At 38.3% G+C, this 25,778-nt stretch overlaps 1 protein-coding gene across 1 annotated transcript in view; it reads left to right on the top strand.

Annotated features, from left to right (window-relative positions):
• Positions 1–24,812, top strand: part of SLC16A10 (solute carrier family 16 member 10) — a 65,363-nt gene extending 40,551 nt beyond the window's left edge. The window contains exons 3-6 of the mRNA XM_065735081.1: positions 2,287–2,716; positions 19,993–20,136; positions 22,490–22,718; positions 22,971–24,812. Coding sequence (XP_065591153.1) covers positions 2,287–2,716; positions 19,993–20,136; positions 22,490–22,718; positions 22,971–23,206 — 1,039 coding nt within the window. The 3' untranslated portion in view covers positions 23,207–24,812. The remainder of the gene's footprint in view (positions 1–2,286; positions 2,717–19,992; positions 20,137–22,489; positions 22,719–22,970) is intronic.
• Positions 24,813–25,778: the final 966 nt, after the last annotated feature.

Here is a 25,778-nt window from a genome sequence, read left to right as displayed (position 1 = left end):
ATTTACTCACTATTTTAGTCGTCAGCAGAAACTGGTTAGTGAAGATAGGGTAAGAAATAGCAGGAAAATAAGCTGCATTTATTTCTAGCTCTGAGTCTGCCTTTTCTACCCTTAGCAAAGCAGAGACACAGAGCAAAATTCAGATGAGTTTTTTTGCTTAGGAATACCAATATCTATTTCTATGTTTTCTACTAGTATCAACAGGCTTGTGTTTTCTATGCCTGTGCTCTGAATTAGACACGTGTGAGCTGTCCAGTGTCTGAATGGATGGATATCAGTGCTGCACAGTGCTACCCTGAACTAACACAGCTAGTATGGGCATATGTCCCCTAATGTGAAAGCATATTCACAAGTTTATTGGAAGAGAAGGATGTTTATCTTGATTTAGGTGCTGGGACAAGTGTTTTTATTTATTCTGAGAATAAATAATATTCATGGTAGAAGGAAAGTTCCTTATTACACAAGCATGTTTGGTTTTTTATTTTTTATTTTTAGTTAATTTAAGTGTAAAGATTTACATTAATGCACTTCATTTAAAGCAAACAAAACAGAATACCTTCTGTCTGATAGGTTTTCAGAGGATTGCTACCCCATTTGGGGTAAAAACTAAAGGAATATATACTGGAAAAAGTTTTTCTTCCTTCCCATATAGCACAGTCTTGTGTTAACTGCTAAATACTACAAGAACATCGTTATTGCAAATGAAAAGGCAAGGATATTTCTTTCCTTTGAAGAAAACATTGCCATCATTCTCTGTTTCTTTGATTTCCACTGGAGAAACGCCGCAGAGAAAATGTACAAAAATTTTGTCAGGTTTTAAAAATGTAGATTTTTTAAAAATTGTTTTAGAGGAGCACTTGTGTGCTGTGGCTGAGAGATGAGTTCTTGTTAAAGTACGTTCCAAGTTAATGAGCGTTCTTAGTATTTCATATGTTGCTTACGCTATCAAATGATTTATGTTGATATCAGTTAATTGAGGTAGTATAGTTCAGATATAGAAGTGTTTTAAAAGTAGTATTTCAGAAAGCAGATGAATGTCAATGATTTTCTGCTTTTGTTACACATGTAATACAAATTTTATCTCTCAGGAAGCTGAGACGTAAGATTTTTTGTAATGCAGGAGAAATATTTTTCAGTATGTTATACTGTAAACCATTTGAATCCACAGAAGGAAGGAAAAGCTCTATGTCTTTACTGTGTTATGTTCTTTTATGAAAAATTTAACTCCCAATACACCACATGATGTTATGATGTGGAATATCAATAATACAACAAAAATCATAAAACCATAACACTCTCATAAATTGATTTTGTTTTCTTTGATATTTTCCATTGATTAAGGTAATTAGTTGTTTCTTTTGTCTACTTTATACATAATTGGTTTTATAAATTGATATTTTAATGAGGAAAGAAGCAATAATATTGCAAATACATTCTTTTTCACAGTAACACACAAAACATTAGCTCCTGGTATGAGACCTGTTAATCAAATACTATTTTCTATGAATTTCTGGGATGGGAAACTTGCTAAGTGTTTTGTTTTACTGTGATACAGAGAGATATAGGCAGATAACATCCTGTGGTGAAAAACACCACAGAAAGCATTTATACTGTTAGTATGAGGGCTGTTCTGAAAGTAATGCCTCCTATTTTATTGTATTAGTTCACAAGGACAGAGGTGGATGGTGGTGGTATGGCAATAGCAATTGAGCCTTCCCACCGTTATACAGTTACATGCTGTTGCCGTGTGACAGATGGCTGCAGAGGGACTGACAGAATGGTGTCCAATGTGGTAGTGTGTATGAAGCAAAGCTGTGGAACCCAATTCCTCCAAGCAGAAAAAATGGCACCCACTGACATTCATCAATGTTTGCTGAATGTTGATGGAGACCAAACAGTGGATGCAAGTACAGTAAGGTGGTGGGTGATGCATTTCAGCAGTGGTGACATCTGTGTGAAGCACAAGCTGTGTTCCAGAGAGCCACGCACAGCTGTCACACCACAAAATGAAGAGTCTCCACCAGCTCATCCATGTAAATTGGCTAATGGTTGTGGCTGTGTTGAAAAAATAGTGTTTTGTAGCTGAGAATTTGCTCTATCGAATAGAGTTTTTGTCTCTTTGCACTTGTAATTTCCATGGGAGACATTGCTTTTGGAGCAACCACATACAAACAGTTAATTAATTTCTGAAAATGTCAATAAATTGTTAAAACTCTTCTGTGTAGTAGCTGAATGCTAGCATACATTGTTTTACATTTTTTTTCCCATTTTTTATTTTTAATATAGCACCATTGAACCTCTGTATTTCACCTATGGAGTATTATTTGCCTGTGGCTGCTCATTTGCATATCAGCCATCTTTGGTCATTCTTGGGCACTATTTCAAGAAACGCCTTGGACTAGTGAATGGCATCGTCACTGCAGGCAGCAGCTTGTTCACTGTGTCTCTGCCCTTCCTCTTGAGAGTTTTGATTGATTCTGTTGGTCTGTTCAACACATTACGGGTCCTCTGCATCCTCATATTTATCCTGTTTCTGGCTGGTTTTACGTACAAACCCCTTGTTTCCAACACCAAAGATGGAGAAAAGGGCAAGTTCAGATTTCCTCCTGAGAAAAAGATTCTGAATTTCTCCATTTTCAAAGTCATGAGTTATCGAATCTGGGCTTTTGGAATTCCTGTTGCACTTTTTGGATACTTTGTGCCTTATGTTCACCTGGTAAGTGCACTTCTTTTTCTATATATTATGTGATTGAAACCACGGTTATTTTCTTTTGTCAGTATTTAAGTCAAAGTGGTTTTGGGGAGTGTTGTGTTTCGCTCATTCCCCACCTTCCTAGTGTGGGGGAGAGAATCAGGAAAAACAGTAGAACTCATGCTTTGAAAAAATTATTCAGTAAGAGAAAATGAAAAGGATAATCATTATATATGGATGTATATAAGAATTGATGTAAAATCAATTGCTTACTACCCACCAACTGGTGCCAAGCTAGTCCCCCAAGCAGTGGAAGAGAGCAACGAACTTCCATCCTCTTTAAAACTCCCTCTGCATGATGCCATATGCTATGAAATATCCCCCTGGCCAGTGTAAGTCAGCTTTCCTATTACTGTTTGCTCCAAGCTCCTTGGGCCCCTCACTGCAAATGTTCTTGGCTCTGTACAACGCTGCTTAGCAGCAGCTGTAAACACTGGTATGTTACCAAGAGTATTTTTTTCCTAGAACAGAAACACATCATACCTTACACTCTGAAGAATATAATTCCATCCCAGATGGAAAAAAAAAAAAGTGACATGATCACAGACAACATCAGAATTAGTATCAAGAGATTCCAGGGCTCTAATCAAAGCTAGTAGTGAAAACCAGATAATTTTTTAGTTCCTCATTCTCAATTTTGAGTTCTATAGAAAGGTTTAAAGATGTTTAATTGTGGGAGATGAAAAAAAAAAACATCTGAAAAGGTATAAATTGACTTTTGAGTAGTACTTTGACTTAGTTTATAATGATATGTAGATCTTATCGAATAAAACAATGAATAGTCTTTTGAAATAGTTTAATTATGTTAGATTACTAGTCTATTGTGGTATATTGTGCTTTTTTCTCATAAATTTTGTATAGAGATGTTCTGAAATAAAGCATTCAAAGGAGTAGAGGAAGTAAGGAAGAAACCCCACAACATCTCTGGGCAACCTGGGTCAATGCTCTGTCGCCTTCACAGCACAGTGCTCCCTGGTGTTCAGACAGAACCTGATGCTCCAGATAGTGCACATGGCCCCTTGTCCTAGCACTGGGCACCACTGGAAAGAGCCTAGTTCCATCTTTGCACCTTCCCTCCAGGAATTTATAGACATTGATGAGATCCCTCTGAGCCTTGCCTTTTCCAAGCTGAGCAGGCCCAGCTCTCTCAGCCTCTCATCATAGGAGAGCTGCTCCAGTCCCTTCAGCATCTTGCTGGCCCTCCACTGGATTCTCTCCAATATATCCAGATCTCTCTTCTTATGTAGTGCCTGGAATTGGACACAGTGCTCCAGGTGCAGCCTCTGATGCTGATTAGAGAGAGAGGATCTCTTGGCCTGCTGGCGATATTTTGCCTAATGCTGTCAAGAATGTTGGTAGGTATTAGATTCAGCTATTTGCATTTCTAGAGAATTGAAGAACAAGACTACACAAGTAGAAACTCTAAAACTGAAGTGCTGAATACTATTTTTCCCCTGTATCAGATTGGCACAAGTTCTGGTTGCAAAATTTAGCTCCAGTATATGAAAACAATTTGAAGGCTGTTTTTAATGTAATGTTTGTGACAGAATTAAGAGGTTGAAGTCACTGGATTGGTGAACATAGTTATATAGTTCTCAGTAAACTTGCCGCTTGAGATTTAAAGAATTGAGTGTTCTCCCAGCTAAAACCATCATTTCTGTGATTATTTCTACATAAGCTCACTCAAGAATTTAGGTCTGCTTTTAGAACAAAGTGTATATGCTTCTCTGTGACTCAATTTCAAAAGGAGTATTTTCTAAACTGGACTATTGAATTTATTTTTATGAAAGCACAAGTAAGCGTAGTACCGATTTGCTGATGAGCAATGATGTATAGAACTGTAGAATCATCTGGGTTGGAAAACACCTTCAAGGTCATAAAGTCCAACCATCAGCCTGACCTACTGAGTTTTGCTGTATGCCTGGAGGACTCCCTGAAACCTCAGAAGGTCTGTGGATATGGATTTTGGAAATCTGAATGTGAGTGTTGGAGAATACCCCTATGAGGGAGCAGCATGAATTCTGCCCTTCTGCACAAATGCTTGAAATCCAATAGATATGTCTGGATTGGTTTTTAAACCTATTTTTGTCTGCTTTTGATAAAAAAAAAATGTATGTATTACGTACTTCCAAGGGATATGTTGAAGGCTGACAAAAAAGTAACTTTCTACAGAATCGGAGTTTACTTTCCTCAGCTTTAGAAAATGAAAATGATGATTGTAACTTAATGTACTGGTTTTTTTTTTTCAGATTTTATGCAATAGTAGAAAAAGAATTTGATACCTGAACAACCAACAGCTTAATATGCTAAAACTGTTTGCTATTGGGAGTGGCCAGTAATAGCCAGCCTGCTAGGCAGTTAGTTGCAAGTGCCTTAGGAAAACAAATCTACATTTGATGTTCTGGGAAATATTCCGAGGTGAAGCTGTAAATTGTTCTCTGAAAAGTAGCAGCAGGGCTCCTTTTCTACTGAGGTCTGCCTTGGGCCTATCTGACTTGAAAGCTATGCCTAGCTATCCTCTCTACTAGTTTACTGCCTTCTATTAGGATTTCAGCTTTGTTTCCATGAATCTCAAAACACCAACCAGAACTTCTTGAGCCAGTTTCTGTGTCTGGAAGTTATTCCAGGCTTCCATTCAAATAGTCTGTCTGGAACACCTGGCCTGTTTCTGCCCTCTTCCTACCCCAGTGCCTCAAGCCCTGGTTCCCATACATATCAAGTCCAATTTTTTCCTGCCCTGAGCAGCACATTCTGTCAGTGTGATGGGTGCCCTTGACCACATGGCAAAGCAGGCATGGATCTTGCCACCTGTGCCACCAGCTGAACCCATGGGACCTGGATGTGACAGGCTTGGTGTGCTGTAGGCACTGCGTGTTGGCTGCTCTCTACTGCCTTGGCACTACAGAGAGCCTGATGTTCCAAGGCAAAGTTTTTGATTGCTGCTGAGGCCAAACCTGATGTCTGCTTTTTCTGTGTTTCCTGAAGCACAGTGGGAATGAGGATACAAGTTGTGAGGCTTGTAGTGAAAAACAAATGCAAGTTTAATTCAGGCTTTGGATAAGAGTAATAGCAAGGCTTTCGTAACTTTAACCAGATTCTCTGTATTTGTTAGAGTGAATGTCTGTTAATACCAGGGAAAAGAACTTGCCCATTAACTAGGCTCCAACTGAAACTGAACAAATACACAAGTTTTACACTGTTTCTTTTTTAGGAAAGAAAAAAAGTGAGAGCTTTTTAAAATCCAGTTTAGTCGGTGTCAGGTTCTTTTAGTAGGTATCCTAATCCATATAGGACAATGGGCTAGGAGAAATCTTGTAAATAGATTTTTACTTGTTTTATTATATCAAGTGATTCAGATTGTTGAATAGGAAGTTGGTAGTTTGTGGGATTACTAAACCACGTGGCTGCCATGCATATCAGTTTAAATTCAGTCTAAACTGCAGTTATTCATTGCAATTCTAGTTTAGTCCATTCAGTTTTAAATTGTGTTCACACCAGAAATCTCTCAGTTTAATGTAAAGCCTTTTTTCCAAGTCATTTTTAATGCAGACTATTTCATTCAAGGAAATGATTCTGTATATTTGAGTATTAAGTTTCTTTGGAAGAAAGTGTACCTAGTTACTCTGCCATTTCTTGTACCACGCTTCTTCTCCTAATAAAGGAAAGATTTTTGTTTTTCAGGAATCCTAGGCTAATATAATGTATTTCAGGGCTTCTCTCTCTCTCTCTCTCTCACTCTCTTTTATTTTTATTTTTTTTTATTTTTTTAAGGAGTATATCCTTGTTATACTCTGTTAACACTGAGGAGGTTGTTATGTTGACTCTGTATAAAGTGTGGTACAGTATGGTAACCAGTTCGAAAGGAATACTCTTGCTTTTTTTTTTTCTACATTGTTTAGCAGAGTGAAAAGAAATGCTACTTAAAATGGGTGTTGTTGTGTAGTCTCTTACAAGGTAGGTTCAATTGAATATGAATTTAGGTATGTATCAGCTGTGACATGTTTCCAAAAAATGTGGCTCAATACGGTGTAATGTTTTGACAGCAGTAAGTCAGCCAAAGTGAGGAATACTGATCAGGCTGAGAATAGTCTTAATACTTTTGTGCAATATTTCAGTCCCACAGTAATTTGCTGTGGGATGTTTACAGTATCCCCAGCCATCTCAGTTTCAAATGAAAATGTAGTTCCGTGTAGTAGCTACTTTTCAGTGCCTCTTGTTGGTGATGATAGGTCCTGTATTTTTTACAGTGCTTGACACCTTCAGCCCTGAGTTTCAAATGTGGGATGAGAAAATGAATAGAATAATTAAATAATTCAGTGAAATAGCACAAGTATTTATTACTTGTTTTACAGAAACAATGACAAAAAGATGAAGCAACAAAACAAACATTTCAAAACAAAAATAGGATTATAGGCAATAGAATAAAAATATTGATAGAATTACCTTTTGAAGTCTAAATCTTTTATTGATAAAGACAACACGTCTCCCTAAAGAATGGCCAGATCTGTTCGAAAATTAGGCTTATTGGTTAACCATGATTATATACTTGGGTACAAACTGCATCCTGAATGTGAATGCTACCATAACACTGATAGTACTCTTAATATTTCAGAGTAGCTCAGGAAGCAGAGCTCTCAATATTTCTCACCCTGCTTCGTTTCTTGTTTCTTAATTCACAATGTAAATCTGACTTCATATTTTGATGCTCATCCACATTCATATTCCATATCCATACTTGCATATGTAAAGATTTTTGGTTAGCAGCAGTTATGTGGAATGCATGTTAGCTCTATCTATGTGCTTCATGTTTAAGAGCTAAAATGTGTGTGCCTGGCTGTTTTTTCCAACATATTCCCTGGGAGAATCTGTCTTGAGGGACAGATTTAAATACTGGATATATTCCCTTCAGTAGATAGATATTGCAGTTGTGCTCTTGTTGTTTTTTATGAATTTGCACATCCCAGGATTTGATTCAGCTAAACCTTCAAAGAACATGGAAATGAGAGTGCAGATCTAGTTCCTAGAACATAGGTAGATGCTGCTTCAGTTTCTAAAAACTGCCACAGAGAAACTAAGTAGCAACTTGGATTCTGCTCTAAGATTTTCAACTGTTCTGGAAGAACACTCATCACAAGATAAAAATATGGAGCTTCAAAGCTGCTGGCCAGCTGAAAGGTATTCCTAAATACATAAATAAATACTGCAGCCCCAGCACTGTTGTTAGGTACAGACTTGTGTTCTGCTGGCACCTTGTGTTATTAGAAGATGACATTCACTTTCTGTGCTGGTAAACTGCTTTCCAGACTCGTGAGGAAACATTGAAATAATGGAGTAAAGGATTAGTGTCTAAATAGGCCTGGCTGCCACTAGTGGACACTATTTTTGTGTAGCTGCAATTGCTATAAAAACAGAGACCCTGTTTTTCACTGTGAAATAAAAATACCATAGAGTATATGTTCTCTATTATTATACTTTTCCATATGAAAACAGGGAATACTGCATTTTGGGGAAAAAAAAAAAAAGATTCAATGCACATGCTGCACGAAGATAGTCAATTAAGCCTTTACTTTTGATATACCTCAGGAATGGCTGGGAAGAAGTGCCAGTCATCCCCTGCTCTGTTCAAGACAGCTGTGACAGATTGTGTGACTTGCCCTGTTGTTTTCTGGAGACTTCTTGGCCCACTTTTGAGGGTTCAAGTGAGCATTGCCCACTCAGGATGCTTAGTCACCTAGGCCTCTCTTTCATCTGAATGCTCCTTCATTTCAGGGCATTACTTCCTCGTAGTCTTCCAGTTGCCCTTCCAGTGACACCCTTTATAAGAGGAAGTTTCCCAGGAAATAGGAAATCATTCTCCTCTCAAAAAGTTTGGGGAGATCTGTTAGTCTGCAACTTGAAATGTAAATAAGAGATTGGTTCTTCTGTCTTAACTTTCAAGATTCCATGTTTCCATTACACTTCCACACGTTCCTTAGATTGTGGTTGATCAGTACCATTGGCAATACATGATCCTTGTCATTAAAATTATTGACAGCTTTGAGGATTTTAACCCAGGTCTTTGAGGTATCTGGCTAATTCTTCATAGAAAATAATTAGTGGTGAAATACTTAAGAGATCTGACTAAGGAGCTTGGTAGGATTTTTAAATCCTTGGAATTCACCCCTTACCCCTGATACAGTGAAGATGAATTGTGGGCTCTTCAGTTTCCACATTTGGAAGGATATAGTTTTCTCATTAAGTTCTAGATTGTATTCAGGCTTGCAGGTCAAAACACAACATTAAAAATATTTCTTTTGCCACATGGCAGGCTGTATCTGCAATACAGTGAATTGCTGAATATTGGCTTGTTTAACAGGCGTATTTTTCTGGATACGTTTCAGTCTTCTCCAAGTTCTGGAAGACCTTGGTAAGCCACTGTGAGGGACCTCCTTCTGACATGCAGGGCAATGGTGCTAGTGAGCAGTTCACTGGGGGAAGAAGCTCACTGGTTTTAGTGGCAGTATCCACAAAACATAAACTGTCTTTAACTTAAGAATCCATGCTCTTAGACAATCTCTGGGCCTAAAGATTGTTATGAGCAGTACTGCAGTCATATTTTCTATGATCACTATGGTCAGAGAGAGATATCACAGTACTTCTGCTGTGTAGGGAAGCTTTAAAGCTTTATGTCGGATGTAACAGGAAACAACAATAAAAAATTTAGGCAATCTGCTTCTAACAGAAAGCTAATATAAGCTCAAAATTTTCACCATAGTAATGAGGACCAGTTGTTTTATTCTGGGGAGGTGCGTGGAAATAATTGGAATCTCTGTAAAGAACTTGTCTGTACGTATAAACAAACTTACTACCTTCTAGACTTTATCACAAATTCAGACAGCTCCAATAGGCTCAGCTATCTCCTCTTTGTGGCCTATCCTGTCTCCAGATTATCTCTATTTGTTATGTTAAAGTTGCTAGATCTGGTTGCTATACACATGTGTTCTGTCCTTGGACAAAGGTAGTTCTGTCACCTGTATGTACTGCCTTTTGCTGGAACACCCTCTTTGTTCTTGTTCCTCGGCAGTAAGTTTTTTTTTCACCTTAAAAAGAACATTATCAGCAGGAGGACTTGCTGATATGATTCATAAATGATGCAGATTTTTGTTGCTAAGCAGATTTGTTTTTCTTCATTCTTCCTCTCTGTAGGGCAAGGTCCTTGTGTTTTTGTGATTCAACTATTTTTTGCTGGGACTGCCTTCTTAAATTGAACTAGAGTGATATCTTCAGCTCTGCTCTTCACCAGACAGCAATTTTGGCTAGTCTCTGTTTCTCAGCTCAGGATCAGTGTTGTGCTTTATTAGTAAGACATCTGCTGTGCAAATTCAATGTAGTCCTCATGCATGTGGACTGCGCTTGTCAGTAAAAAATGGCTTGTGCAATCAAGTCAGAAACAAAAAGCCAAGCTCTCATGAGATCCTCTGTACTCTGTTTTCCTAGAAACTTGTTCAGAGTTCTTGCTATGTACTTCAAAAACTGTTTTTACTTCTGTACATTCTGTTTGTGAAAGGCCTTATTCAGGAATAAACATCCTATTCTGCCCATTTGGAAAGGTAGCCATTTTCCACATGTAAATGACACCTTCCCCAGGAAAAACTTTGTGTCATTAAAAGAATTACACTGGGAAATACAAAGGGTATGGTGAACATGCAGAATACTCCCAAGAAGTGCTGACCTGCTGCATCTGCACAAACTAGAGAAGAGTTGTGTTGAACCTCTCTGTGGTAGTTGATGGACTGTTCACAGGACCTGAGCCATTGCTCTTAATACTGCTTACAAAGATTTTTGCAATTCTTCAAGGACACCTTACTGATTTGTGTTCCCTAAATACTGTCAGCTGTGACATCTCTAGATTAGATTCTTTTGAAAAACTAGTTTTAGTTCCTCTTATCACAGAAGTGATCATCTCTGCATTATGGTGGCAGTTGAATGTAGTTCTCTGCAGTGGAAAGTGAATCTGCTCAAGCAGTCGTAGTTGTTACATACCTTCCAATAACTGGAGCTCTTCAGGTGATGCATCTTGTGTGCACAGTCCTAACCCAGCACCTCTCCCTTTGAAGTTGTGTGTCTCTGGATTTCATAATGGAGACAAATAGAAATACAGCTGTCCTGTACGTCTGAGTGCAAAGAATGGTGAAAAGGATGACATATGCTGTATGGACTGTAGTAACCAAAAATCTCTCAACTTAAAACATATTTAAAACATGTACATCCACAGTAAAGTACATACCCACAGCACATCCTGAAGTAATTCAGTTCTTGTAAGGTAAGTATTGTCTTTGTTTTGTGAACCACTCGTATTACGTCATACATTTGCTGCTTAAATTACAAAAAAAAAAAAAAAAAAGTGTATAAAAGTATTTAATCTGTTTGGTATGTCTGGGTTTTTTATTCTTAAACTGGGGAAAAAAAATCACCGTCCATCACCACATTCACTTGCTTTCTTAGTCTGCTGTTGAAGAAGCCCATTCATTTCTTCATGTCTTCATCGTCCATTTGCCTGAAGACTACTATGTTTTTCATTTCCCAGAGGTTATTGTTCAACTGTTTTGTAAAGATAGGCCAGTAACTATTAAAAGATGTTCAGTACTAACAGATAATTGTCAGATGGGTTTTTCTCCATACTGTAGATAAACTGAAAAAGTTGAAAATTGAGTTATACCTGTTGATTTTTGGCACTGCTACCTTTCTCATCCACTTTTTCTACCGTATTTCTGTCTCCCCAAAAAGACTAGCAAGTCTCTGCTTTTTTAAAGGTTCTATGTAATTAAGCAGGTTATTTCTGAGACCCTAAATCTTCAGTGGCTCCCTGTGCTTTACTTGCTTTTCTAATCTTTGCATTTATTTCCCTTCAGATTTCAACATCTGCTGCAGTTTGACTGCCCAGGTTAGTGAATTTTACCCCCTTTGTCCACTTCTGTAATTATCCTGTGCACCTATTTCTTTCCCAGTATTCCTCAGTATTGATCTGGCAGAACTTACTCTTGACTATTATATCCACTTCTGATTTATTTATTTATTGGGGTGGGGGGAGCTGGGACTGGGGGGAAAAAAAAAGAAAAAAACCATACTGGTTATAGAAACACATTTAAGCTATGTTTTCCAAGTACACGTTGGAGAAAAGTAAAAATCTTAAGTACAAAAAGAGTAGAAGCTGAAGAGAATATGTCAAGTGTGTATTTTATTTTCCTCTAGTATATGAAAATTCACTGCAAAAAAATACATTAGGTGGCAGATATATTCCGTTATACACACAAGGGGTTGAAGGAGAGGAACAAAGCAGTCCTTCCATGGTCTGTGCAATACCAGCAGATTGAAAGGTCTGAGTAACATTGTAATTTCCTTCGTATGAGTCTCCATCAGCATGCTACTTGGTGTATTTTGGGATAACCCAAACAATTCCAATATCAGACAAGGATATAGTTCAAAGTCAGAAAATAAAACTGCAAACAGGCAAGATGCTTAAAGCCTCCTGACCTGAACTGAACTCTTCAAGCTTCACAGGTGCCCAGAAACTTGGCATCACACCTTATTTTGTGCTGTTCATGTATAAAGAAAACTCACGATTAAAGTTTAGTAGAACCTTCTTTCACTCATGTGCACTGGGTCTTGTGTCTAGTTGTGGACAGCTCCAAGAAGAGCTGCCTCGAAACCCTCTTTAAATCCTGTTCAGGCTTGTGATTTTTTTTTCATGCATCACATTTACCTTCGGGGAAATCTCAAAATTTAGTCTTTTCCAATTAGTTTCCACTAGTTGTCAAGTTGTGCTCTATTCTCTGGGTTCTTCTTTTCCAATTTAGGTAAAATTTTAAGTCTATAGTGCTGAGTAGAATATTTCCAAGTAAAGAGAGGGATGACTTCAGACTGCTTCAGGCTGGAAAGGAAAATGCATAATAAAGGGCTGAATCTCTGTAAGAGTAGTGGAAGCTATCATTATGATCTCTTCTTATTCTGTTTTAAAGAAAAATATGACTACCTGATTGAATTTCTCTGGGCCATGATCTGGAGAAGTTTTGTTTGTTTGTTGTTCTCCTTATTTCCCAATAAAATGAGACAGGCCTTTCAGTCAGCTCTGGCAAAGCTGAGGTGACTGTGAACACATCCATAAGTAGATCTTATATCCTGAAGTATTATAGATGCTCTGAGAGTTATGTGGTAGCTGAATAAAGGTTGAGAATCTGTACTGATTTCACTCAGCTGAATCCTAGGATGTCAGCATTCTGTTCCTATTTTTCTTCTGAGTCTGGGAAGACTAAACTGGGTGTGCAGCCACAGACTTGGATCGCAGTCTTGCTCAAGTGTGCTAAACAAAATTAGCCCATTCCATAAGATTTCAATTTAGCATTATAAACAACTGTGAATTTGCTAGTTTGAGTATGAACTATTAACTTCTTAATACTAAATATTAGCTTCTAGTTGGTTCCCATTCCTATAGCTGCTTTGACAATTGGTGATCAATTGTGTTTAGAATATCCAGTCAAAGTGTTTTGTTTTGTTTTTAAATAGACTCAGTGCGATACAATGTTAATAGTCAGTGATTACTAAAGAATTTTCTTGTTACTGGTAATTTGTACGGGGATCTTGATCCATTGTTTTGGTATTGCTTAATACCTTAACATGAGTTATACAGAACATTTTATCACATTAGTAAATGCTACAATGATTTGAAAAGAATTATTATATTGCAGAGTTTTACCAAGTTGGAATGTGTTTAAAAAAACCAAAACCAAACTTTTCAAGTTACAATAAATAGCCAGTAAGTTTGTATGTAGAGCTATATACATCCATCAGATCACTTCACTGAGTGATGGATAATGAGACTGGAGGGACTGTTGTAATTTACCTTATTTATAGCTTAACTTATATCAAACTAGAGCTCAACTAGTATTAAAAAATCTCCACAGCCTCTTTTGGTCTGTGATAATTGGCAGTTGTTCTGTATTTGGAAAGACTTAATGTCTAACCGAAGGTCCTTTTGGGGCAGCTTAGGCCCATTGCTTTTTGTTCTAGCCTTCACGCCCATTGTGGGAACCACTCACTGTCCAGTTATTTAAGGACAGACTGACTTTGTTAAAGGGCTTGTTTTACTGTTTGTATTAAATTAAAAAAAAAATCTTTCTACAATATAAGCCTTTAAAGCTTATGCTTGCTGCCAGATCTGTATTTTGGGTTCTCTCCAGGTGGTCCATGTCTTTTGTAATGAGTAATGTCTACAGGTAGACATAATCCAGCTGAGGCCTTACTAGCACTGAGCAGGCTGTGAAGATCACACCATATGTCTTATGAATTCACTCGTCTGCTGTTGTTTTTGCAATCTGATGGCACTACTGGAACATGCTGAATTTTGATCTGCTAACCCTTCAGTTCCCTTTCTGAGGAACTATTGACAGATTATTCTCCTCTTATGCTCATCTATCCGATTTCTTCTGTTTCTTTTTTCTTTTTTTACCTTATGTTGTTTTTTGAGTGTTGTTTACCTCAAAGATTTTATGAAACTTAATTACATTTAGCTCACACTACCTGACTAGGTTGGCAGGATGCCCAGATCATTTTGAATTTTGGTTTTATTTCACAATACCTGCAGATGCCCTTCGTTTGATATAATTTGCAAATTTGAAAAGTATTCTTCTACTTCACTATTCATGTAATTAGTGTTAGATAGGGGCACGCTTGTTCTCAGTCTCTGTGAGCATGTCCAGATACGTGTTCCTTTTCTGCCTTGAGGGTGCTTGAGCCAAGCCAATCCATCAGCAACCTAGTGCCCACTTCTTTAAGCTGTCCCGTATGGCTCCAGTGGCACCCAGCTCCTGTTGAGACTGAGAGAAAGTGTAGTGGAAGAGGGAGGGAGCAGAAGTTGGGGGCCATCTCTTGCTGTGGTGTGTAGGAATCCATCAGGCTGGTCTGCCCTCAGCATGTTTTGCACCATTCCTCAAATATCTTTCAGGTCTCCCAGCTGACATGCACCCTTACAAGGATGAAAGAGAGAACTTTCTGAGAAGTGATTTAATTGCTGTAAAAACAATCAGCCTTTCTGACTTTATGTGAAAAGCTAGTTACTGCTTCAACACCTTTAGCCTTTTTTCTCCATTTTGTAAGTCTTGTGTGTCCTGTTGCCTATTTTGATCTTTGGGATCATACTAATTCTTTGCGTGTTCTTAAAAATTACATTTCTGAAAATTTTAAAGTTATTCTTTTGTGGGGCAAATTTCTTCAGGACTAGCTGTTTTAGAAAACAAAAGAAAGCTAATTTAATGATGTAATTATCAGTTTGAGTTTTTCTCAATCTTGTCTGAATTCTTAGCCTATTTCACCTTAAGTCTTCACAGTTAACCTGTTAACTGTTATATGTTTAAATTTATTTAAATTCAAATTATATGTTCTGAACTGTCGATGTAGCAATTCTATTTCATCTGCTTTATTGGAATAATAGAAAAATCCTGATTGTCGTGTAATAATCACATTCCTGATATTCTTCTTGTTGTTATTTAGATTGTTGACCAGGGCTAGAAAGAGGAACTATCACTGCTGTAGCAAGTGTGCGAGCAGGAGTTATCTGCAAGTTGTCACACTTGTCATATAAAGGCATTTCACTTATTAATAAATAAATAAAAGCAGAGAAAGAAGATGCTTTATCTACCTCAGGTCCATTTCAAAGGGTGTGAAATCACTGTACAGCAGGCATTAATAGTACTATTTCATGCCTTCTGGCATGAGGGTCACTATTTCCATTGACGTTCAGGAGCTGATACAGTTTAAGGAATTCTGTCCCCTTGCTCACTTTTTGGTCATCAGTAAACATCATTTCATCATTAGAGTCTATATCAGAGATGTATTTGCATTAAATGATCTCCATGTGTCTACTATCATACGATTTTCTGACAACTGATTTCTCCACATTTTTTGCTCTATTTTTGGTGTTCTTATGTTATAGAATAAACAGTGATTTATCTGGAGTTACTTCATGCTGTTTTTCAGTCCACCCTGAAATGTTCAACCTTCTGGGGCAGTTGACACCTCATGCAAACTTCCCTCTTAGTTACTTACTGTCATCTTTCATCACTTGGCATTTCAAGGAATCACATTTTTGCTTTGGATATCTATAGAACTCATGCACTTCTGGGAACCCTGAAGAATGCAACGTTTGTGTACACTATCCTTTTACCAAAAGGACCCCCCAGCTCCTTCAGAAAACTGTTGATTTAGAACAGCTAGATTTTATTGGAATATTATATTAAATTTACTAACAGCAGTCCCTGTAGATGTTTCCTTTCTCTCATTTAAAATCAGCATAAGAGTAATGGAGTGCTACATCAGGACTTGTAGTGTTTTCTTTCAATATGAGTTTTTGATTGTGTTCAAACTTTTCTAGGTATATTTTGCTGGTGGATATCTTTTTCAGTGAGAAAGAGATCATGCTGCATTTAACCTACCAAAGATTTATTTGATTTGGGAATTCCCCAGATAGAATACGCCCAGGAGGAAAGCAATTGATAGAAAATTTTCTTAGTAGTTCATTATTTCTTTCAAATTCCTGTTATTTGATCCTTGTGTTTGGAGAAAAGAACGGGATCATTACTTGGATTTTCCCCCTCTGCATCACGGATTTGCTGCTCGTATATGCATTGCATAGAATCTTGTCAAAATCTGAGTCTTGGCTGAATGGAGAGCTACCCAAGAGAGTATATCGATAACACAGCCATTACCATGTGGCTAATCTTTATTTTAGTCTTATCCTAAAAGGAATGAGAATTTGCGCAGTAAGATCTGTGTATTACCCTGACACAGAGAACAAGATCATAAGGCAGAATACTGGTGCCAGAGATGTATTCAGCTGTACACTATCTACATCTTGATTTGGAAAGTTGGATTATACAAAGATAACTTCTAAAATAGTAAAGAAGCTAGTGTTAGTCTGGTAATCTTGCAGACTTTTTAGCTGGCTCAGTTCTACTCTTCTTTCTGGAGCATGGAAGAAAGAATCTCAACTTCCTTTGGAAAAACACTGTATTCTGAAATCAGAATAAATGGAGGGGGGGGGAGGAGAAGCATAAGATTCTGAATTTTATTTTCAGACTTACAGCCTTCATAATTTGGAAGTGTGGCAGAATTTATCTGTCATAACTCACTGTTTAGAGATCTGTAATGGCATATTTACTTCAGCATGTTTTCCTTTGGATCTGCATTACTAGTACTGCTTATCTCAGGTGAAATCTTCTACTGTTGGAAAAATTAGATTTGCAGTTCCCCATGCATGCAGCTCTAATAGGAAGAGCTAGGCACATTACTAAGGACAGACAAAAACTGTGCTTTGGCCTTGGTGTCTGCTGGGTTCCTGGGTCCCCCTTTGACTGCCTAAAAAGTCATGTAACTCTAACCTATATAGTTCTACAATGGCAAGAGTGTGTTGATGCATGACGTGATGCCTGGGAAGGTCCATAAGCTATTGCCCATTATGAGACCTTTGAGTAGTTTTGTCAGTTAAAAATGTGGAAATCTTGAATTTTGGGTACTTTTTGTTTAGGCTGCTTCATCATAAATAAATGTATTAACTTATAGTTACAAGATGCATCTGTAATGAGTCAGCACTTACAGTACTGGATTAATTCCTGAACCAGTGTATTTTCAGATATTCAGTTAGTGCTGCTATTACTTACGTGTTACTTAGTGACTGTAACACTGGAGACTGATGTGCTGTGAAGTACTATGGGGTAGGATCAGAGGATGGCTGAGATGGGAGGGATGCCCGGGAGATCTCCGGTCTGACTCCCAGTCAAAGCAGAGTCAGTCTTGAGGTCAGACCAGGCTGCATAGAGCTTTGTCCAGCTGAGTCTGGAAAATCTCAGTGCAGCCTGCTCCACTCCCTGTGCCCTCCCGTGGAGGCTTCTTGCTGCATCTAGCTGGAAGCTCTCTTGGAGGTTATGGTGCTCTTAAGAGGCATGAACTCTGTAAAATAAATACCAATTTAGATTCACGAAGCTCGAGATAAGTAGCAATTATTTTCCTATGTAATCTGGTTGAATCTAATATATTCACTTCCCCCCTCAGTGACCTGAGAGAGGACAGCGTTTCACCCTTGGAGCATTGCTTTGAGAAACCCAGTTGCTCAGTTGTGGGTACAGGGTTAATAGTTATCTAGATTTAGAGCTTTACTGTACCTCTTGAAAAGCCTCTGGGGAGTGGGTAAACGAGGTCTGCTAATTAAACAACCTAGAGGCTGCAGAAACATGAAAGTGGAACAGGTGAGAAGAACGGCAGAAAATTCCAAGGTTTCTCTGCCAGCTTGGCTGGCAGGTGTTGACAGAAGCATAAAGGTGGGGATGGGAAACTGGCAGCTTTTCTTCTCTTGTTTCACGGGAAGGATTGAATGCAACAATTTGTTTGAATATCACTCCAGAAGAAAACTTTCATTGGATTCTGTTCCCAAAAACAAGAGAAAAGTTGTCAAAAATAGAAGTAGCAAGTGCATTTCCACTAGTTTTAGATCTTATGCTTAAAGACAAAACAAACCCAACTCTTGCTTTAATTCCTTTCTGACAAAATCAATTACATATTAGACAAATTGATCGTAGATTTAGTAGATTATCTGTGATATGTAAACAAAAGGCAACTGGTTTTGTATTTAAGAAGTACAGCCCCAGCTTAGCAAATCAAGCTTGTGATGGGGGAAAAAAGAAAGGCTCAGCTTGTGTATTAAAAAGAGAATTTTGAACACTTCAGCCTTGAGCTTTATGTTTTATAAGGATTCTCTAGTTCAAAACTGTAGGATCTTAGAAACACTAAGGTTGGAAAAGACCTCCAAGATCATGCAGTCCAACCATCCACCTCCCATCAGCATTTCCTCATTAAGCCATGTCCCAGCACAACATCCACACGTTTTTTGAACAAATTCAGGGACGGTGACTCCACCACCCCCCTGCGTGGGAGTATGTCACATATCCAGAATTATTAGCAACAAAAATTGCTCTGACTTTTGCTAGCAGTGTCTGTCAGTCTGTAGAAATACACTTGACACAGGTGACTGCATCGTTCCTTAAAAATCAGTTTCTTCAGATTGCTTCTTCACACCTCTGAGTCTTCACAATTCCTTTTCCAGAGGTAGTTATGAGCATAGAGGTCACAGGACTACACAAAGAGTTTCTGCATCTCTTTATGTGTACTTTGGCATATTTGGGGTTGCCAACAGCGTTTCAAAAAGTGGTTAATGCACATGTCTGCCTTCTGTGTAATTTGTGGTCTTTGCGGCTGCTCCCAACAAACACCCTTGCTCCCAACAAACAAACAAATCCTCACACCCACCCCAGGAACAACAACAACAACAACAAACAAAATCACATGGAGTTCTTGTGCTTTAATACAAGGCTATTCCTTCTGGTTCTGGAAATAATGCAAAGGGAATCAAAATCCATCCATCTAGTCAGTCTTGCGATTTGTTGGTTTTTTTTTCTCTTTTTCCCTTTTGTATGATTTGAAAGGTTAGAATTACTGACACTGTTGATTCATCACATCTGTATTTGATGTTCTACTGGCAGAACTGGAGGTCAGTTGCTTTAGTGCTTTAGGTCAGAGTGTCTTGTGAAACTGTTTCTCCTGTCTGCCCTACTCGCTGCTGCTGTTAACACGCTCTCTCCTGGAAGGCCCTGCCTCTGTGTGTGGCACTGCAGGAGGTTCCTGCTCCTCTTCCTCCTGGTCCCTTGATGTTGGGATGAGGGCCCCTCCTGCCTGCACTGTCTGGCCTGCAGCATTCTGCCCTTTCCTTTCTTGTTCTTCCCTTGAACTTTGTAAGTTTGGTAGTATCAGTGTCTGTCTTAATGCACAGAGTTGGACTGTGCCGATACTCATTAATCGTTCTTTGCCTCCAGACTTCAGTATGCCCTAACTGATGAAGCAGAGATTGATTGTGGATTCAGCATTATGCTAGGGCATGAAATGTGACTGGGAGAGCGTTTCTGAGCTTTTAATTTCCTGGTATTAGCCTTGTTGCTTCCTTGAAATAAGGTCCTTAAACATGAATAAAGTGAAAACACATTCTCAGGTTGTTTTCAGTGCCAAAAAGCATCTCGCCCAAGCAGAATAAGCAAGTTGATCATTTGTAGCCATATTTGCAGTCTGAGATTCACAGCTCACCTCTAACTCAAAAATTGCAAGGATTTATCTTCCTTTTCATTTTAAAACCATTTAATTTTTTCAACCTTCTTTTCAAACAGATGAAACATGTGCAAGACAGATTTGGTGATAGCGTGCAAAAAGAAGTGCTTCTGCTGTGTCTGGGCATTACTTCAGGAATTGGCCGACTGATCTTTGGCAGAGTTGCAGATTATATTCCTGGTGTAAAAAAAGTTTATTTACAGGTACGTCTTCACGCGGTTTTCAAGGCATGTATATACACAAAAAGCATTCTGAAGGCTATGACTGCAGGAAGGTAAGTAAACAGTTAACTGACCAGAGATTTTAATCTTGAGAGCTTTCAGCACACTGGGAAGCAGCATCTGGCTATTGATACTCATGGGCCCTTGATGCAAAATTTGTGAATCTTTCTCCTGATCTTTTTTTTTTGGTTCTTATACTGAGAAGCTATGACTACTACTTGCTGGCAGTTTTCAGCTGGGAATTACTCATCATTAGATTGGGAGTGAGAAAACCTTTGGTGATTCTGTATGTTCTTATTTCCCTGATTTATCCGTGACTGCTTGATAGTTACAGATTTCCTCAAGTTCCTTCGCTAAGGATTTTCTCATTCCCCTTTCCTGATATTTATTAGGTGCCGTCTTGGTGTATGTTCAGTGCATAGCACACACTGATATGACCAAAGAGACTATTACAGGTGCTTAGGTGAGAAGATTTTGCTAAGTGTGTTACTCACAGTCACATGGAGGAGGTAAAGCACCACTCCTTCAGCTTCCAGAAACATGGATGCTTGAGAATGAAGCTGGGTACCCATTCTCTCCACACTTATGAGCAGTTTTTTCAGGAGGTGGCAGTTTGTGTATTCTTTTTGTTTGTTAGTTGGAGAATGCTTTAACTTGCTTGTTGCCAACTCCTGAGTGTTCTTGTTATTTTTATTTTATTTTATTTTATTTTTAATGAGAAGTAACAAGGGAGACATCTAATGGCTGTTATCTGTACTACGTTATTCAGAACAAAAATTCTGGAGAACCAACTTTCTGAAGTGTCTGTTGCCATAGCTGCACACATTTAGACTCTCTAATGAAAGAGCCTGGAACCTAATCTCATTGATTTGGATTGATTCAGTACCCATTGTTACACACTTAGGAAATATCAATATTAAATTGAAAAGTGAGAAGATATGATTGAGGTGTTACATGATTTACAAAGCACAGATGATTCCATGATTTTTGTGAAATACACGTCAAGCTTGCAGTAAAACTCTGCAAGCTTTTTATTCTTTCTGCTGGATGGCTAGAACTGAAAGACCAGGGACCTGCTTAGGACACCAATTCCATTGACTTTTAAGTAAAATTGATTTCACCAAATGTTAAGTGAAGAAAAATGTGCAAAGCTCTTCACCTTCAGCTCTCCTGTTTCACATGAGCGTGATTTGGAGGGAAGGAAATTGTTATTTCAAGTGTTATTCTGGGTTATCCTACAGTTCATACAGTCATTTTATGCAAAAATTATTTAATATCAATGCAGATGAAACTTCTTTCCTCTTAGAACTGTACTCTCTTACAATTGAGCAGCTCGCAAGAGCTCTGTCCAGTAAAATCAACATTCACCTTTCTCTTTCTGTGCTCCTTAACGAGTTCTTCTGTTGGATTTTGCTTTGTAAATGATATCTTTACTACTAAAATTACACATTCTGCATCTTCCAGGAGAAACTTGGCACTAAAAACAGAATCTCTGTGCATAAACTTGACATGATGATGCAACTAACTTGGTCAACAGCACCTTGTTTAGTTTGTCTACATATAACTATATAATTTCTTCATTATAAATACATCTTAAGATTTGTATTTTATGTATCGCAATACATGGAACTGAGTACTTCTTCACTTTTACCCTTAAATTCCTATAAGAAACCCAGTTCTTCAGTAGTTTCTGTGCAATATTTGAAATGTTTTCCTTAGTATGCTGCATGAAGTGCAGTGCCCAAATACCATCCTGAGAATTCTCATCTAGTTGTCTGCTTGAAGAATTTTCACAATGAATTCATTTATTTGATGTCACTTATCCTTTAAAAAGTTGTGATGTCTGGGAGTGACAAGGGACTTTGTTTCTCTTGCCGTGTTCTACAGGTGAGCAACGCATGGTGTATGTGCCTTGTGGAAAAGCTGTTTGTGCAGTGAGGTGGGGCAGTGGGTTTCCACGCTGGCATAAGAATGGTGCATAAGCAAAACTTTCTTTGATTTTCATCAAAGAAAAGAGCAAAGGGTAATTGTGCATGAAATGTCAGTGCGCAGGAAGTGGCTTCCTTACACAGTCCCTGAGGGATAGCTGATTGCAAATGTGCTCTGGAAAAATTGAGAAATGGGATGTGGAATCCCTTTCATTGCATATTATGACAGCTCCATGTGTTTTTATGTGCTTTTTAATTTCTAATACTGATAACGTGTACTAATTTATTTTAAAGTAAGTGTAAGTAGACAGTTGAATTTTTCACGTACGCATGAAAGCTCATCTCTTCCAGTTATTTTGGCTGATGTGATCCAATACGTCTTTATATTCTTCCTTGATCATGTTTAGGTGACATCATTCTTCTGCATTGGCTTGATGTCGATGATGATTCCAGTGTGCCACGTCTTTGGAGGTCTCATTGCTGTCTGTCTCATCATGGGCCTGTTTGATGGGTGCTTCATTTGCATTATGGCTCCTATTGCCTTTGAGCTTGTTGGGGCTCAGGATGTCTCCCAGGCCATAGGATTTCTCCTTGGATTCATGTCAATACCTATGACAGTTGGTCCACCTGTTGCAGGTGAGAATAAAATACGGTCTGTACCTGTAAGTAGGCGTCTAGAGTTGGCAAACAGTCTGTTCCTGTATCATATGTGTTGCATTTGCGTTGGATTTTTTCTATCTGTGCTCCAGAACATATGGCAAATGTAACTGATGCTTGTGGGTTATTGATTTACTGTACTTATGAAAAATTTGCTTCAGACCTACGTGATTTTTGCGTGTTCCTGAAGCGCCGCTGCAGTGATATTATTTTATATTTCTGTCTTTCCAGGTTTGCTTCGTGACCGCCTAGGTACCTATGATGTGGCATTCTACCTGGCTGGGATCCCCCCGCTTATTGGTGGAGCAATATTGTGCATCATCCCCTGGTTTCATGAACGGCACAAGTTGAAAGAAAGGGCAAAAACTGCTGATGGAGAAACTACTGAGAAGATGCTTGAAAACGAAAGCGCTTTGGTGTCAGATGCTGCAGAAAAGCCGGTCAAAGAAATGGAATCGGGTGTCTGATGCTTACTTCTCCTGTACCAGGTGGACTTTCTTCTACCAAAGCTACATTTCTACTTTTTGGCTGAAGATACAACATGATACTAAAGAAGTTCTGAACTGCTGACGTTGCAAAACTGCTCTAAGAATCTTTTATACCATTGAACTTTTTTTTTGACGAGTCGTTGAGTTTGATTTCAGGCCACGTTTTCAGAGTATTTGAAGTTTTGTAGCATTAGTGTGTACATGTGTAGTGATTCTGCGTGTGAAGAGAATATTTTTCTAATTCATCAGAATGTATTTCTTGGAAGTATGGAAGCTGCATTTGGTTCAGTGACCCAGGATTCTTCAGTAACTTCTGTGCTCCACTCAATGCAGGCACACCCAGGGGTGTTTTATACTGAAACATTTAGTAGCTCCTTAAATTGATCAGATTTTTGAAGTTCCTCATGCTGTTTTGTAGTCTTTCAGAATTCTGTATCATGATTCTCTTTAATGGGGAAATATTGGTGGTAGGTGGATGGTTGGACTCGGCTGATCTTGAGGTCTTTTCCAACCTTGGTGATTCCATGATTCAATGAACGTGAGCATGCATATTTTAGATCCCCTTAGCTCCCTCTGAAATCATTTAGCATTACCAAGCTAAATTATTAAACACCTGTTTTGTTTTCTCTAAAACCCCAGATGGCTCAGTCTAATCATTCACTTATTTTTTGCATTGATTCAACTTTTTACCGTAGCCTGAACAAAAGGATGACATTTTGGATGGAAATAGGTTTTGATATGCACAGACTGAGCTCAGAATGCAAACAGATTCGGAAGCATTGCTGCTGAATCACAGATTCTTGATACTTTTTGTTAACGCAATGCCGTTGATGTGTGTATAATTTTTTCCAGCTAAGCATCAGAATTCCTGAGGATGGTTTTGAAATTGTACTGGCAGCAATACTTCAGAGCAGGACTGTGAACGAGTCTGAATTCCAAATTATGCTGTTGTACCATTTAGGTTTTTATTTTTTTTTCTCCTGAAAACCGAGACAGCTTTAAAAGGTACATTCTAAGTGCAATAATCTGAAATTGTTCTCCATGTGTGGAAATAAAGGTGAGCTATTAAGGCAGCGTTCAACAAGATATTTGCACTAAGTGAACATGCAGCTTTATTTTAGGTCTTCACGGCTGTGATCAGCTGTGTAGGACACAGCTGTGTATTCTATTCAAATGTAAAGTAATGTCTTTCCACGTCCTGTTGGTTGCTTACCATACTAAGATATGTCCCGATTGCTTATGTATTCTTTGGTATTATGTACTGTTGGTCAGGTGTGTGTTTCTGAGTATCTCCTTCTCTGAAAAATATTTGAAAACGCGATACTTTCAGACAAAAACAACACAGTTTATCTTAAAAGCACTTCCAAGTGCATTGCTTATCTGTGGGTATGGATGAGTGGCATAGTGGGAATGCCTAAATATTCTTTACATCAAGTCCATTTAGCATTTCTGTAGTCTTCAGGAGTGTCATAGCAAAGAGTAAACTGAATGCAATCTAAAGATGAAGAGCACACCGAAATGCATTTTAATTAGTGACAGTGCCTGTTCTTCATGTGAACAACAGAGTGATACTGCTTTAAAATTATATCACGTCATGTCTCTTTCTGTTGCTTCTTCATTTTTCAGGATTGTAGTAAACTGCTAAGAAAGCCCACGAATGTCTGTGATCTGAAACGCTCTATTAGCAGTGCTGTTACTTGAAATGTTGACACCCATCAGCTTAAAAATGTCCTTTAAATGTAATCACACAGAGCATCTCCCAGTTATCGAAGACCAGTGCTGATACTTTGTTTATATTGTAGAATTTCAGTTCTTGTCCCATGTAAGTAAGGTTGGAAGGAATTGGATTTTGTGAAGTTAATGGAGTATATGAGAGGGACTTAGAGGTGGAAAAGAAATCCAGAAGAGCAGCTCTCCCTTCAAGTTCACTGGGACTTGTGCTTCTGCATGTGCCAAGTACTTGTGAGAATTTCCTTATAACAACAATAGCACTGCTAATTAAAGCAAGTACCAACTGCTGCCTTTATTGCAGAAATGATAACAGCAGCTCGTGCTGTTCCAGACTGCTGTGTTTCTGCAGACTGTGTTTTTCAGTATTACCTGGTGTTGGGGCCGTGCAACGGATTCTGCTGATTAAGTATGATTAAAAACCTCTCGTTTCCCTTCGCTTTATGACAAATGAATATTCACCATGGGCCTGACATTTCATGCGTTGTACCTTTGTGAGTTTGTAACAGAAGTTAAGGCCAGCTTTATAGCATTAATGTGACTTCCAGATGTCTCGCTGTGACAGTTTCATGTAACTGTGGCACCTTCCTGACTCGGTGCTCTGGGTATCTACGCAAAGTATCCGAGAGAGACTATGAAGTGCTGTTAAGTTTTGTAAATGACATAGAAATATGGTCACATTAATATGGATTAATTATTGTTAGACCCTTTAAAATCTCTAGGTACATAAAAATCCAAATGCTCATACTCAAGTAACTAAAAACGTAAATTATCTTCCCAAATATCAACTGCATTTAAAAAACCAAACCAAACAGTGTTCCTG

Source organism: Cyrtonyx montezumae, unplaced genomic scaffold (genome assembly GCF_038088225.1).
Source record: "Cyrtonyx montezumae isolate F1298 unplaced genomic scaffold, pur_monq_1.0 scaffold_0, whole genome shotgun sequence".
NCBI lineage: Eukaryota > Metazoa > Chordata > Aves > Galliformes > Odontophoridae > Cyrtonyx > Cyrtonyx montezumae.
This window is presented reverse-complemented; position numbering and strand designations above follow the sequence as displayed.